The 15,089-nt window shown below is 42.8% G+C and overlaps 1 protein-coding gene and 2 non-coding genes across 3 annotated transcripts; all 3 read left to right on the plus strand.

Annotated features, from left to right (window-relative positions):
- Positions 1–1,953: 1,953 nt before the first annotated feature.
- Positions 1,954–14,528, plus strand: RPSA (ribosomal protein SA). The gene is made up of 7 exons (XM_057705856.1): positions 1,954–1,994; positions 4,052–4,217; positions 5,139–5,257; positions 11,981–12,226; positions 13,017–13,145; positions 13,263–13,428; positions 14,366–14,528. Exons 2-7 carry the CDS (start codon positions 4,085–4,087, stop codon positions 14,458–14,460), a joined length of 888 nt encoding a protein of 295 aa, XP_057561839.1. The 5' UTR covers positions 1,954–1,994; positions 4,052–4,084; the 3' UTR covers positions 14,461–14,528.
- LOC130835391 (small nucleolar RNA SNORA62/SNORA6 family) lies at positions 4,915–5,065 on the plus strand. The gene has a single exon (XR_009048880.1). It is a non-coding gene; the product is annotated as a small nucleolar RNA SNORA62/SNORA6 family (small nucleolar RNA).
- On the plus strand, positions 12,286–12,435 carry LOC130835389 (small nucleolar RNA SNORA62/SNORA6 family). The gene has a single exon (XR_009048879.1). It is a non-coding gene; the product is annotated as a small nucleolar RNA SNORA62/SNORA6 family (small nucleolar RNA).
- Positions 14,529–15,089: the final 561 nt, after the last annotated feature.

A 15,089-nucleotide genomic window follows, 5' to 3' on the forward strand; every position in this document is an offset into this window, starting at 1 on the left:
GGTTGTGGAGAGAACTGTAGGACAACTGGATACCAGACAAACAGGTGAAGAGGAGCAAGGAGGAATTCTGTTTAGAATGGCTGGTGGCCCAAGATGAACTTGATGCCTGGGGCCAGCTAACTGCCCCATATTCTCTCAGTTTCAAATTGGTACAGACTCTCCTAGCCATCCAATGCCATGTAAAATATAGCCTAAAAAACTAGTCCCTAGCACAATTTTATATTTGAAAAAAAAAAAAATTAAGCCTAATTTTTATTTATTTTTTAAATATAGAGCCCAGGAACCAAAGTTTGCAAAAGGAAGACTCTGAGATTTTTGTTTAAAATATGTATGAATAAAAATAGTGGAGAGGGCTTCCTAGGTGGCGCAGTGGTTGAGAATCCGCCTGCCAATGCAGAGGACATGGGTTCGATCCCTGCTCCAGGAAGATCCCACATGCCACGGAGCAACTAAGCCCGTGTGCCTAAATAAATAAATAAATAAATAAAAAAATTTAAAAAAAAAAAAAATAGTGGAGAAACTTGTGCAGAGGCTGAGGTGGGGAGGTGGACATGTGGCTGGGGAGCTACAGCCCTTTGACAAGTGCCTCTTAGGCCAAGGGCGCCTCACCATGGCTAATTTATCACTACAGTACATTTTCACCTTTGGACTTAACTCCCTCGCTGAAAATTTTCAAAATGCAGATCACTTCTCAAGGACAAAATTTTGTGGGGAAAAAAAGTATTCTGTGGAGACACAAAGCCTAGACATAATTACAGTATAATTTCCTAGTTGTTAGGATGGAAGTATTCTGGAGATTCTATGGTGCACGGGGAGGAGCTGCTGAGATAGTTTGGGAGTGTCTGAGAACACCCTCCAGAGAAGTCCTGCAGTGACAGAAAACTGTTCCTAAAAGCCAGTCATTCTTTTTAAGTCTTTTTTCTTTTTTTTGAGAGCCAAAATGGCTACAGACATTTTCAGCAGTTTCCAAGGATGGTTAAAGCCATGAATAAGTTTACTAGTTTCCTTGTATGTCAGCTCTGTCTTTAAATGCAGTGGGGTTTGTTTTCAGTTTAAAAACCTGTGTTCCTCATAAAAAATTTCAGAAAACAGTATGAAATGAGGCTAACACTAAAAGCACTAAAAAACCTACCCATTTCTCTAATTGTGTATCTGTAGTTCTCACTCTGGCTGCACATGAAAATTACCTAGATTCTTTTGGTTTGGCGTCGTCATACGTTTAAAAGCTCTCCCAGTGATTCTAAGTACAGCCAGGCTTGAAACCTGTGTAACTAAGAATCCGGCTATTGGCTATTTCTTTACAATCATATAATGCCCAGGGCTTCAATTTTTCGAAATAATCGCCCTCATTCCTGCAACTCCTTTTTGTATTTTAATTATTTTTTAACGGCAGCATAGTATTGAGCATAATATTAACTAATAATGGATATTGCAATTTTTCTTCTATGAGAAAAAAATTCTCGTGCATACCATCCGTTCAGTCTTCTTCATTTTATTTTATTATTTTCTGGGAAACTTCCCGTAATATAGCTTCTTAAAAATCTGAATTACACACTGCTAACTTGTCCTCCAAAAACGCAAAATAATTTCTCCAGCTTTTGTTTATCCAATACAGGCTTGTGTTCAACACCCCTTCCCACGTAAGGAAACTGCAGCTTAGGGAAGGAACCCGCTCAAGTTGACAGGTACAAAAAGCTGGGCAAGAGCCCGAATTGGGGCAAACAGGCGGGCTGGCTGGCAGCTTTCTGGCACGCGTCCTCGGTCGCAAACTGCTTGCTCCAAACTGCCCTCCCCCTTCTGCCATTCGCTAGCCTCCGCGCCAGCGCCGCAGCCCGCCTTCCGGAGGAAGACCCGCCCCCGCGATGCCCGCCCTACACGCGCTTCCGCTCGGCTTTCGTTGTCATTGGCTGGCGGTGGACTATATAAGGACGTCATTTCCGCCCGCTCGCCCTTTCCGCGCTACCCAGACAGGGGTCCATACGGCGTTGTTCTGGGTGAGTTGTCTGTGGCTTCTCGGCGTCCCCCAAGGCCACCAGAAAGAGCTTCCTGCCGAGAAGAGGGTTGTGAGGACCTGGGGTGGAAGCCCGCAGACGGAACACGTGTGTCTCTGGCCTAGCGCCCTCCCCTTCGGGTCTCGCGGCTTGCACGTGGCCGGGCTCGGGCCCGCGCGTTCCCACAAGGCTCTGGGAGCCGGCGGAGGTTGCGCTCCAGCCGCTGAGGGCTGGGTCCGGGGTGCAGGTGGCAGGGGGTGCAGAGAGATCGGCCTACGCGGCTCGCTGCGGTCGTTTCGGGCCCCGACACTCGGCAGTAAATCTGGAAGCCTAGGTTCTAATATTCTCCAGTTGGTTGGGTTGGTCTGTTTTCCCCGTACATGGTATTCAGTTCAGGAGCTAAGGTTCCTGGCAAGGTTTTTGATACCGGACAGGCTAAATTAAAGATCCAGGTTTTTGTTCTCCCTGTGCAAGAGATTTCGGACGGGGGACGCAAAGTCACATAGAGGAACTTCCCTGGCGGTTCAGTGGTTAAGACTCCACGCTTCCACTACAGGAGTCCTGGGTTCGATCCTGGTAGGGAACTAAGCATGCCACGTGGTGAAGCCGAAAAATAAAAGGGAAAAGTCTACATTTCAAAAAATCTAAAGCCATACACAGAGACTGAGGCGTAGAGAGAAAGAAGCAATTTATTAAGGGTCAGAAGCGAAAGTGCGCACTCGGAGGAGGGTGAGCGGCGCACAAAGGGGTTTTCTGACAGCCCCCCCCCCCCCCCCCCAGTTTCACTTGAATGGGTGCAGGTTTCTTTGATTAGCGGAATATTCATTGTTGAAAGAATCGGAGTGGGATTTTGATTCCACCTGGTTACATGAGTTTGTCTCTAGATGCCACCGCACATGCGCGGTGAGAGCTATTTTCCCTTACTAGTCAAGTGCCAGGCGTAGAAGCTTGTATAGCGGTCACCTGCAGCCTGTGCTTGGCCAAGCTTTCTGGGTTTTATGGTCAGGGTCCTCTATTCAGGTGTCACAAAGTTTAATCAAATTCTAATTTATGTTCTTGTTGCTGACGCCATTCCTCCATGCTTCGTGGTCTCAAGTGCAAAACAAGGAGGTGGCTTTGCCTTTTGCTTAATGTCTGCTTGAGGAGGCTGTCCTTGTGATCGCAGGGAGAAGTAATGCCGAACCTCCAACCTTCAATCTGCTTGAAAATAAACGTCTATGTCATTACCTTTGCTCAGCTTTTGAGTATTGTCGAACGTGGCTGCTTTTAACGTCCAACTCCTGCATACCTTGAGAAGTATTAAGTCTTAGTTCACTGTTTTTGTTTAGTTTCATTACCTGGGTGTTTTGTCCATCTCCACACCACTCTTTATCAGGATTTCCTGCAATTTTACACGGTGTGGCATATATCTGTTAATGTTGTGTCTCATCCCACTAGACGAATAAGCCTAATGCATGATACTTGGAGATGTGGTCCATGGTTTGATTGATTTCAAGTTTATCAGTATTTTTTTATTTAAGTATAGTTGATTTACAGTGTGTTAATTTCTGCTGAACAGCAAAGTGATTCGGTTATACATATATATACATTCTTTTAAAAATAGTTTCCATTATGATTTATCATGGGATATTGAATATTGTTCTCTGTGCTATACAGTAGGACCTTGTTTATTCATTGTGTGTATAAGAGCTTACATCTGCTAATCCCAACGTCCTATTCCACCCAACGTCCTATTCCACCCAACGTCCTATTCCACCCAACCCCCTTCCCCCTGACAACCACCAGTCTGTTTCTGTTTCATAGATATGTTCATTTGTGTCTATCTTACTTGACTTAGTGTGTTAATCTTTAAGTCCATCCATGTTGCAAATGGCATTATTTCTTTTTATGGCTGAGTAGTATTCCATTGCATATATGTACCACATCTTTATCCATTCATCTGCCAACATGGTTAGATTTAAACAAGTCATTTGACTCTCGAGGAGTTAGAATGCACGTGTTACTCCATCCCACTTGAGTCCCTGGAGTGAAAAGGACTTTTGTTAACTCTTGTTTTTCAGATTCCCGTCGTAACTTAAAGGGAAACTTTCACAATGTCCGGAGCCCTTGATGTCCTGCAAATGAAGGAGGAGGATGTCCTCAAATTCCTTGCAGCAGGAACCCACTTAGGTGGCACCAACCTTGACTTCCAAATGGAACAGTACATCTACAAAAGGAAAAGTGATGGTCAGTCGTTGCTTTAGCGATTTTTTTTTCTTGGTCATTCCAGCTATAAGGACAAATGTTGACACTGCTATTCTGATGGGTGATGCTGAAGTGATTTCTAAAATATCAGCCTTGGAGGGTTCTCACAGGTGAAACTAGATCTTTAGATAGGTAGAAGCTTTAAAACTGAGTAAAAAAGCACCTTGGTTGCTTTTGGAAGGAAAGGTTTCTCGACTCCAGTGGAAGAGTCACAATTGCTGGGTTATGTGACAAATTCTGGGAATGTTACATCATGAAGAAGAATGATGTAAAGATACGGAGGGAATTTGTTAGTTTGGTTCCTAATAACATCTCCCATAGTGCCTTATGTTTCTTAGCCACTGATACAGGTTTGTAAAGCTGAATTCTGAGAGAAAATTAGAGCCACAGATGGGAATAAACAATATGGTTTGCTTGAGTGTATCAGAGAGGGGAATGTAGGTTGTGATGAGAATATGGAAGGCATTAAGTTCTTTGGCTTAGAGATAGAACCACTGAATGACTTAACGCCTGTGAGTGGCGTAGTTTAAAAGAGTTTGGGATGAATCTGACATCAAGGCAGAAGAGGATAAGAAGCCGGAAGTAGGTAAGAGCTTGTTGGATTCTGCATGGGGGACCTGAGGGCAGGCTAGTACAGGGAGAGAGAAGGGAGAAGGTGCACTTGGCCTACTGAATCAAGGCTGCACACTATTAAAGCTCAGAGTGGAGGCCAGTCTTGGCCAATGAACTTCTGAGTGTCGGAAGTGTGCTATATGAACAGCAGGGTTTTCGCTAACACCAGTAGAGCTTGCCTCTATGACTGGAGTTTGATAGTACTCACTGCCACATGCATTCAGCTTTTTAGAAGAATGTTAACTTGCATGGCTTGGTTAGATGTTAAGAAAACCTTGTATCCTCACCTAGGCATCTACATCATAAATCTGAAGAGAACCTGGGAGAAGCTTCTGCTGGCAGCTCGTGCCATTGTTGCCATTGAAAACCCAGCTGATGTCAGTGTGATATCCTCCAGGAATACTGGCCAGGTTTGTGGAATAGTATGCTTGGCTTTTGTTGCAAAACCTAAAGGTGTTTTGAGATGTATAGAAAAGCATAAGAAGAAAATAAGCCATAATTTCACTGTTAAGAAAACTTTTGAAATTGGCATGAGTCACAGGAATTGCCAGAACTCAACTGTTTCAACATATTAATCACTTCACATCTGACAGGATGTCAAGGTTCATGTTTTCATTTCATTGTGCATTTTCCTGTGCCACTAAACACCGAGAAATAACCGTATTAAAGTGACTCAGCACATTTTTCTGCAAGGAGCTTTTTATATTTAAAATGAAAAAATACTGGGTTAAAAAAATTAAATTTTGTCAACTTCAGAATTTTTCAGGAAGGTTTTCTGAGGGTAGAGTATCCCCAGTCTTTGTCTCATAAGCAAAAGTAAGAATCTTTGCCAGCTAAAATGAATAAAAAATTAATATTTTTTTAATGTCAAGTAAAGTAAAACTTTGGTATTTTTTGTCCCGTTTCTACTTGAATATTTTTTTTTCTTTATCTGCTGAGAAAACTAATTTTTTTCTTTGGTTGTGGAGGGGGGTGGTTTGTCAGGTCTTAATTGCAGCATGTGGGCTCCTTAGCTGTGGCACGTGAGCAGTTAGTTGCAGCATGTATGTGGGATCTACGTCCCTTCCAGGGATCGAACCTCGGCTCCCTGCATTGGGAGCTAGAGTCTTTTAACCACTGCCACCAGGGAAGTCCCCACTAATCGATTTTTAAAAACTTGCTTTATAAGAGCATTAAAGTTCTTAAAAGGGCTTCACCGCATTTCTAATTTTTAGAAAGTTTGACTTGGATTTTGACTGTTTTTTAAATTATATGTTGATAGTAAGGTGCCCTTTGAATTTCATTTTTTTTTTTTAATTTTATTGTATTTGATTTACAGTGTTGTGTTAATTTATGCTGTACAGTAAAGTGACTCAGTTATACATATATTCTTTTTCATATACTTTTCCATTATGGTTTACCATAGCATATTGAATATAGTTCCCTGTGCTATACAGTAGGACCTTGTTTATCCATCCTATATATCATACTTTGCATCGGCTAATCTTACCAAATTCCCAATCCTTCCCTCCACCATACCTCATTCTTTTGGCAACCACAAGTCTGTTTGCTTTCTATATTTCATGGGTATGTTCATTCGTGTCGTATTTTAGATTCCACATGTAAGTGATACCCTGTGGTATATGTCTGTCTGTCTTGACTTAGTGTGATAATCTCTACGTCCATGTTGCTGCAAATGGCATTTCTTTTTAATGGCCGAGTAGTATTCCATTGTATATATGTACCCTATCATCTTTATCCACTCATCTGTCAGTGGGCATTTAGGTTGTTTCCATGTCTTGCCTATAGTAAATAGTGCTGCTGTGAACATTCCGGATGCATGAATCTTTGAATTATGGTTTTGTCTGGGTATATACACACAAACAGAATTGCTGGGTCATATGGCAACTGTAGTTTTTTGAGGAACCTCCATACTGTTTTCCATAGTGGCTGTGTCAGTTTACAATCCCACTAACAAGATAAGAGGGTTCCCTTTTCTCCATACCCTCTCCAGCATTTATTATTTGTAGACTTTTTAACCATGGCCATTCTGAGCAGTGTGAGGTGGCACTTCATTGTAGTAGAGATTTGCATTTCTCTAATTAGCTGTGTTGAGCATCTTTTTATGTGTCTATTGGCCATCTGTAGTTCTTTGGAGAAATGTCTGTTTAGGTCTTCTGCCCATTTTTCATTTGTTTGGTTTTTATTGAAATGTATGAGCTGTTGGTATAGTTTGAAAATTAAGCCCTTGTTGGTCACATCACTTGCAGATATTTCCTCCCAGTTCTTTGTGTATTTGGTAGAATTCACCTATGAAGCCATCTGGTCCTGGACTTTTGTCTGTAGGGAACTTTTTTATTACAGATTCTGTTTCATTTCTAGTAATCAAGCTGTTCAAGTTGTCTATTTCTTGATTCAGTATTGGTTGGCTTTATGTTTCTAGAAGGTTGTCCGTTTCTTCTAGTTTGTCAAATTTGTTGGCATATAATTGTTCACAGTGGCTTTTTGTATTTCTGTGGTATCAGTTGTGATTTCTCCTCTTTCATTTCTTATTTTATTTGGGTCTTCTCTATTGATGAGCCTGGCCAGAGGTTTGCCAATTTTGCTTACCCTTTCAAATAACCAGCTCTTCATTTTATTGATTTTTCCCATTTTTTAAATTTTATTTCCTCTCTAATTTTATTATCTCCTTCCTTCTGCTGACTGTGTTTTGTTTTTTTTTCTAATTCTTTTAGTGCTGGGTTAGGTTGTTTGAGATTTTTCTTGTTTCTTAAAGGCCTGTATCACTATGAATTTACCTCTTAAAAACTGCTTTTGCTGTACCCCATAGATATTTGTATGGTTGTGTTTTTATTGTCATTTGACTCAAGGTATATTTTATTTTCTTTGATTTCATTGTTGACCCATTGGTTTCTTAGCATGTTGTTTAGTCTCCCATGCAACTTTTTTTCTTGTTTCTTTTTCTGTGATTGATTTATAATTTTATGCAGTTGAGGTCAGAAAAGATGCGTGAAATAATGTCTATACTCTTAAATTTCTTGAGGCTTATTTTGGGCCCTGGTATGTGGGCCATCTCAGAATGTTCCATGTGCTCTTGAAAAGAATGTATGTATATTCTGCTTTTTTGGCTGTAATGTCCTGAAAATGTCTTAAGTCTATTGTATCATTTAGGATCTCTATTGCCATATTGATTTTCTGTCTCCCAGATAGGTCTGTTGATGTGAGTGTAGTGTTGTTAAAGTCTCCTACTATTGTATTCCTGTCAATTCCTCCCTTTATGTCTATATTTATGTATTTGGGTGCGTGTTGAGGAGTGTACTATTCTCTCCTTGTACTGATGTGCGTTTATCTTTCTTTGTAGCCTTTTTTAAAGTCTTTTTTGTGTGATATGTTTTGCGACCCCCGCTTTCTTGTCATTTACATTTGCCTGAAATCTTTTTCCGTCCCCTCGCTTGCAATCTGTGTCCTTTGCCCTAAAGTCGGTCTCTTACAGGCAGCATATTGTAGGCTCTTTTTTTTTTTTTTTAAATCCAATCTGCTGCTCTGTGTCTTTTGATTGGAACATTTAGTCCATTGACATTTAAGGTAATGTTATTGCTATTTTAAGCCTTGTTTTCCCATTGATTTTATATTTCTTCTTCGTCTCTGTTTTTCCTTTTGTGGTTTGATGATTTTCTTTTGTATTATGCTCATGCTCTCTTCTTGGTTTCTGTGAATCTGTTGTGTTTTGATTCGTTGTTACCCTGTTTTTCAAATATGTTAACCCCTTCCTATATCTGCTTGCCTTATAGGTTCACTTTCTAGAAGAAAAAAAAATTTGCATTTTCTTACTCTCCTCCCCCACATTTTATGACCCTGACAGTCCTCCTTTGCAGCCTCCTGGTCATCCTTTTGCAGTTTGCAGTGGTCATCATCACTTTAATGTTCTGATTTCTTTTTAAAATCTGTTTACTGGCTTAAGTGGATTTACTTTCCAATTGTGATTTTTCTCTTTCCTGTAGATTCTTACTTTTCTATTTAGAGAAGACCTTTCAGTATTTCCTTTAGGAGGGTGGGTTTAGTATTGCTTTATTCTTTTAGTTTTAGCTTGTCTCTCCTATTCCAAATAATAATCTTGCTAGGCAGAGTTGCAGGTTTTCCCTTTCAGGACTTTGAATATATGTTGCCACTCTCTTATGGTGTTCAGTCAACTGAAAGCTTTGTGGGGCTTCCCTTGTAATTAACTCCTTTTCTCTTGCTGCCTTTGGAATCCTTTTTTTAATTATGTCTTGGTGTAGGTCTGTTTGGGTGCATCTTGTTTGGGATACTCTGTGCTTCATGTACCTGGATATCGGTTTCCTTCTTTAGGTTTGGGAAGTTTTCAGCCATAATTTCTTCAAATATATTTTCAGTCCCCTTTTCTCTTTCTTTTCCTTCTGGGATCCCTGTATTTTGAGTAGATTGGCACGCTTTATATTATCCCATAGGTTCCTTATGTTGCTTTCATTTTTCATTTGGCTTTCTGTCTGCTGTTCTGATTGGGTGATTTCCATTATTCTGTCTTGCAGAGCACTTTCTTCTAAAGATGGATCACTGTCTTGCAGATAACGTTCTGCATTATTCATTCTGCTATTCATTGCCTTTAGTCCGGCTTTTGTCCCTGCAAATGAATTTTCTGATTTTTCTTGGTTCTTAATAGTTTCTAGTTCTTTCTTACAGTAATCTGCATTTCTGTTGGTAGTCTTTCGTAACTTGTTCAGTATTTCCTTTTTTAGCTTGATATCTGTTAGACTCAAGAGGTCTCTTTCACTGTTTGTCCTTTAAGGGGAATTCTGTTGATCTTTTAGTTGGGAGTGGTTCCTCTACCTGTTCATTTTATTTATATTTCTCTTGTTCTGTGAGTTGAGGAGAAACACTTACCTACTGTGGTCTTGGAGGACTATTTTTATGTGGGAACGTCACTGTGTCACCTGTGTGGATTTAATGTGTTTGGTGCATGGGCTGTTTTTACTATGGTTGCCTGCCGCCTCTTTCCTCGGTGTATGGTAGCTCTTATCCCTTTGACAGCAGGTGTGACTGGTGGTGTGGTGAGTAGATCCTGCGCTGGGTGTTGTTTACTCTGGTTGTCGCTACCCTATCAGGGGCAGGGTATGCTCCCTGGTAGTTATAGTGTAGAAGCCCCCAGAGCTGAGCTGCATTTCTGAGCGGTGGCATAAGGTAGGCTGGATTGGAGCGTTCCCACTGGGAGAGGAGCCCCCTGAGTACTCCTCTGCTGGAGCTGTTCACCAGTCAGCATGCTCTGGTGTCACTGTCATGCATTGTGTTGTTGCCCACAGCCCCACCATAACCCTGGGGATGCTGGTAGTCCCCCCTGGTGTGCTTCAGCATGGCAGTAGTTGCACACCTGGACCCACTGTGGGGAGCTATGGAGGCAGCTCGGACCCTGGCCCAGCTTCCATGTGCCAGTGCCCGCAAAGCCCACAGCTGCTAAGGCCAGACCTGGCCCAGCTGCAGGAGTGCTAGTCATCCATTTGGATGTCTCGCAGGAGCTGAGTTTACAAAGCTGGTGGCAGATGTGTAAATCCACAGCTCCTGCGGCCATGGGGAGAGATGATAGCCCTGCTTCCTAAGTTGCATAGCCCCTGGGGCTCAGCTGTAGTTTCAGCCCCGCCTCTGTTCCTGCCCAGGAAGAGGGTCCACTGAGGTGGCAGTTGGCACTGAGCCTGGTGAGTGGAGGAGGAGGCTGCAATGGCAGCCCCACCCCTTCTTTTGCATGCCACTTAACAATGACACCTCCCTTCGATGATGGGCCTGGCCATTTTCCACGAACACTCCCTGCTGTGGCCATATCACCCTCCAGCCCCTTCTGGCTGTCTCTACACAGCTGACACCAGTCCTCTCTCTGAGTCTGTCCTCTAAACCCAGCCCCAACCTGTACCAACGGACACGCATCTCATGCTGAGCTGTGCAGGGCAGTGGCCTGGGCCGTCTGTGCAGGTCTCTCTCTGTTGCCTACCACGAACCAGTCATGCTCTCCTCTGAGCCTCAGTAGTTCCCTTTCTGTTTCAGTTGATCTCCCTGCCATTGAGGGGACTTCGCAGGGTGCAGGAGCTTTTCCTCTTTTTCAGCTCCCTCCCAGGGTGCAGATCCCGTTCTGCTTCCTCTTTTTTTTTTTTTTTCCCCTTTTGTCCAACCCAGTTATGTGGAGATCTTACTTGACTTTCAGGTATTTGAAGTCTTCTGCTGGTGTTCAGTAGGTATTCTGTGAGAATTGTTCCATATGTAGATGTATTTTTGGTGTAGTTGTGGGAGGAGGTGAGTTCCTCGTCATTCTACTCCAGTATCCTGATTGGAAGCCCGCCAGCCCCCCACACATGTAAAACACCTTTTAATGGGGTTATCCCCCCAGACACTGCCTTGTGACTGGAACTCTGGTTTGATGTATGGTTGATGGTTTTAACTACTACTGTAGAATGAACTTAGGACCATTCTGTGCTTCTCTCAGCAAAAATTTACTCAGCATCTAGATTGGTCCGGGCATTGCTTGCTCAGTGCTTGGAATATAGCAGAATAGCAGTCTGCTTTTGAAGGAATGAAGGAAATAAGCTTTATGTAGGGGGAAAGTAAGGGAGGATAAGAAAAGTGGGTATATTCCTGCTCTGTATAGGTTAGCTGTGATGAAATCTGACAGCTAACCTATCAGTGGTGCTCACTGGATACCAGGCACTGTTCTAACTTGTGTATATTGATTCATGTAATTTTTATAATCCTATAAGGAACTTGGAGGCACGTGAGTAACTTGCCCCACTCACTCATAAGTGGCCTAGTTGGTACTTGAAGCAGGCTGGTTGGCTCTGGAACATGTAGGAGTGAGGAAGTAGTGCACCTCAGATACCTGAGGGAAGAGCATCCCCAGCAGAGGGCCTTGGGGTGGGGCCGTGCTTAGCATGTTTTTTGGCTCTAATTTTGTATTTTTCAGGATATAGGAGAATTACTGGATGTTTTTTGAGTGTTTAATTTGATGCTTTCGTTTTTGAGGAAGGGATTTTGGGGGGTTCTGACTAGATAGGCTGCTTCGTGTGAGTACAAAGCTTGGTGTTGGCCCATTTATAACTGTGGAACTCTTCTGGCACCATCTCTGGAACCCTGTTAACTTGTACTATTGGTTCTTCTAGAGAGCTGTGCTGAAGTTTGCTGCTGCCACTGGAGCCACTCCCATTGCTGGCCGCTTCACTCCTGGAACCTTCACTAACCAGATCCAGGCAGCCTTCCGGGAGCCAAGACTTCTGGTGGTTACTGATCCCAGGGCTGACCACCAGCCTCTCACAGAGGCCTCTTATGTTAACCTGCCTACCATTGCACTGTGTAACACAGACTCTCCTCTGCGTTATGTGGACATTGCCATCCCATGCAACAACAAGGTAAGAATTTTATGATCTAAGCTGGAGCTGGAGAATGAGTCTCTAGAGACGGACATTCCTCTGCACATTGTTAGAGCTTGGAGTTGAGGCCACTGGCCGATGAACTCACAAGTGTAGGTAGTGTGCTACATGAGGGGCAAGTCTTTCGCTAACACCACAAGGGTCTCTGGCCCAGTGAGTGGAGTTTGATAGTAATACTTGCTACAAAAGTATGATTTTAATGCATGAAAGCTTTAGGGAGATGAAAACATTTTTTAAACGGCCTGTTTTTTCTTCTGCTTTTCTCCATTATTTCTTACTCTTGGACCTCTCGGGCATTACTTGGCCTGTTTTCAGACTAACTTGATGTGTCCTGCTGTAAGATCCTAAAAAGGTGGGTTGCATATGGTTCAAACTGTCCAGGTTGTCACTGGTCTCAAAACCCTGGCTACACAAAAGAATTGGGTAAAGAGGTGGTTTTTGTTTTTTTTTTGCTCAGGCACTAACCCCAGGTAATTCATTTTGTTGTCTAGAGTGGAGTCTTGATTAATCTCCCTGATTCCCGTGGCAGTCAAGGTTGAGAACCAGAGTTATAGAATAATCTTGTTAAGTAAATATTCATAATTTTTATTGGAGTGAAGTTGCTTTACAGTGTTGTGTTAGTTTCTGCTGTACTATAAACACTTAAGACATGTCTGTTCACATGGTCCCAAGGGACCTAGATGACGTGGGGACAGGTTAGGTGGAATGGAGGGTGTTGCTCTTTGGGGTTCACCAAGTGTCACTTTATAATAACCTGGCACTCTTGCAGGGAGCTCACTCAGTGGGTCTGATGTGGTGGATGCTTGCCCGGGAAGTTCTGCGCATGCGTGGCACCATCTCCCGTGAACACCCATGGGAAGTCATGCCTGATCTCTACTTCTACAGAGATCCTGAAGAGGTGAGCTTCCTCCACAAAGGCTTGTGGTCACATCAGCAAATTGGATACTTTAGTCTGTGCTTCTTGGAAGTAAAATCTGTCAGTCCTTATAAACTAAAAAATTTTTTTGAAAACCAGATTGAAAAGGAAGAGCAGGCAGCAGCTGAGAAGGCTGTGACCAAGGAGGAATTTCAGGGTGAATGGACTGCTCCAGCCCCTGAGTTCACTGCTACTCAACCTGAGGTGGCGGACTGGTCTGAAGGTGTGCAGGTGCCCTCTGTGCCTATTCAGCAGTTCCCCACTGGTAAGTATCAAGGTCCAAGAGCATCAAGCTGGTGATTTGGAACTTCTGTGTTTTCACTCTAACGTGTGTGTGTATATATATATATATATGCACCCTTCACACATAAGTCCCCTACACGTGAATAAGTTCCGTTCCAAGAGCAACAGTTAGCCTAGGTACCTGACTAACACAATCAGCTACATAATAGTGTACTGTAACACGTTTATAATACTGTTCACAAATACATAAAAAATTTTTTTAATCTCACAGTCCAGTACCTTGAAAATTATGGTAGGTACAGTCCAGGGGCTGGCCTCAAGTGAACAGGCAGGACAAGTTACTGACTGCAGGCAGGAAAAGAGGTGGGAGAGCTGAAGGATGGCCAGCAGAGAATGGGCAAGCTGCCATTTCATTCACACCTGATGCTGATGGCACAGGTTCTGCTTCCTTGCTGGATTCAAGTCTGTCTACACTCGAAAATAATGAGCCAGTGGTGTCCGGGTAGTACTGTACCAGCTATATCACTGCTGCTTTCTCTGCTTGCTTCCAGACATCCTGGGCTTGAAATAAAGTACTGTATGATAAAGTACACAAACGCACACATGTGAAACAATGTACAACAAACAGGTGAACTTATGTGATTGGGTGTGTGAACACACATTCGCATCTTTGAAAGTTCTCAATTTGAAGGGGACTTAGTGTATGTATACGTATATATACACACATACACTTGCATACACATACACATGTATGCACACTAGCATTAAAAGGTTTTCATCCCAGGGTGCCATAGCTGTGCTAATAGTAACTTGACTGGTTGAATTCGGGTGTTTTTGAAGTGTTCTGTGTTTAGTCTTTTTCCCATGAAATGTGTATCTTTGGAATGCAAGGCAGATTGCTGGTGGGGTGACAAAAATATGGAATGGGGCTGATGGCTTTTTTTGTATTTTCTCAACAGAAGACTGGAGTGCTCAGCCTGCCACTGAAGACTGGTCTGCAGCTCCCACTGCTCAGGCCACCGAATGGGTAGGAACAACCACTGAGTGGTCTTAAGCTGTTCTTCCACAAACTCTTAAAATTGAAATAGGTTGACAGAAAATAAACAGTTTCTAAAAATTGTGTGCATTTATTTCAGTTTATGGGATGTGTCTGGGATGAAAGCCCTGCTCAGCCCATTGCTCTGGGCAAGAGATGATGTCTCTGGGCCCAAGTGTCCTCAGCAGGGGATAATCATGGGGCTGTGATGCAGAGCAGCTAGCCTGGGTCTGGGCGTGTAGCAGTGTATAATTTAAAAATAATTTTAAGTAGTAAAATGTAGATGATCATGAGACATACCTGGATCAAGTTAAAGCCTCTGCAGCCATTACACAGGTGACCAAGTAGGAAGGTGCCAAGGTCTGAGAACGTCTTCATGTTCCCCTCCCTGCTCCTTCCCGAAGTCACAAGCGCCTCTCCTGCGATACTTTGAAAGGGTAAAATGATCAATCAACAGTTCTGTAGTTTGGCTTTGAGCTCCCTATAAATGGAATCATGTGTGACTCGCTTCTTTTCCCTCAGTGTTTTTGTGCTTTTTATCCCCTCTTAATTTTCCTCGCGTCATACATGACCTCAGTCTAACTGCCGTGGCCATTTGAGTTGTTTCTATACTATGCTCGCTTAAACATTTTTGATAGATTTCCTCA

This window comes from Hippopotamus amphibius, chromosome 13, assembly GCF_030028045.1.
Source record: "Hippopotamus amphibius kiboko isolate mHipAmp2 chromosome 13, mHipAmp2.hap2, whole genome shotgun sequence".
Lineage (NCBI taxonomy): Eukaryota > Metazoa > Chordata > Mammalia > Artiodactyla > Hippopotamidae > Hippopotamus > Hippopotamus amphibius.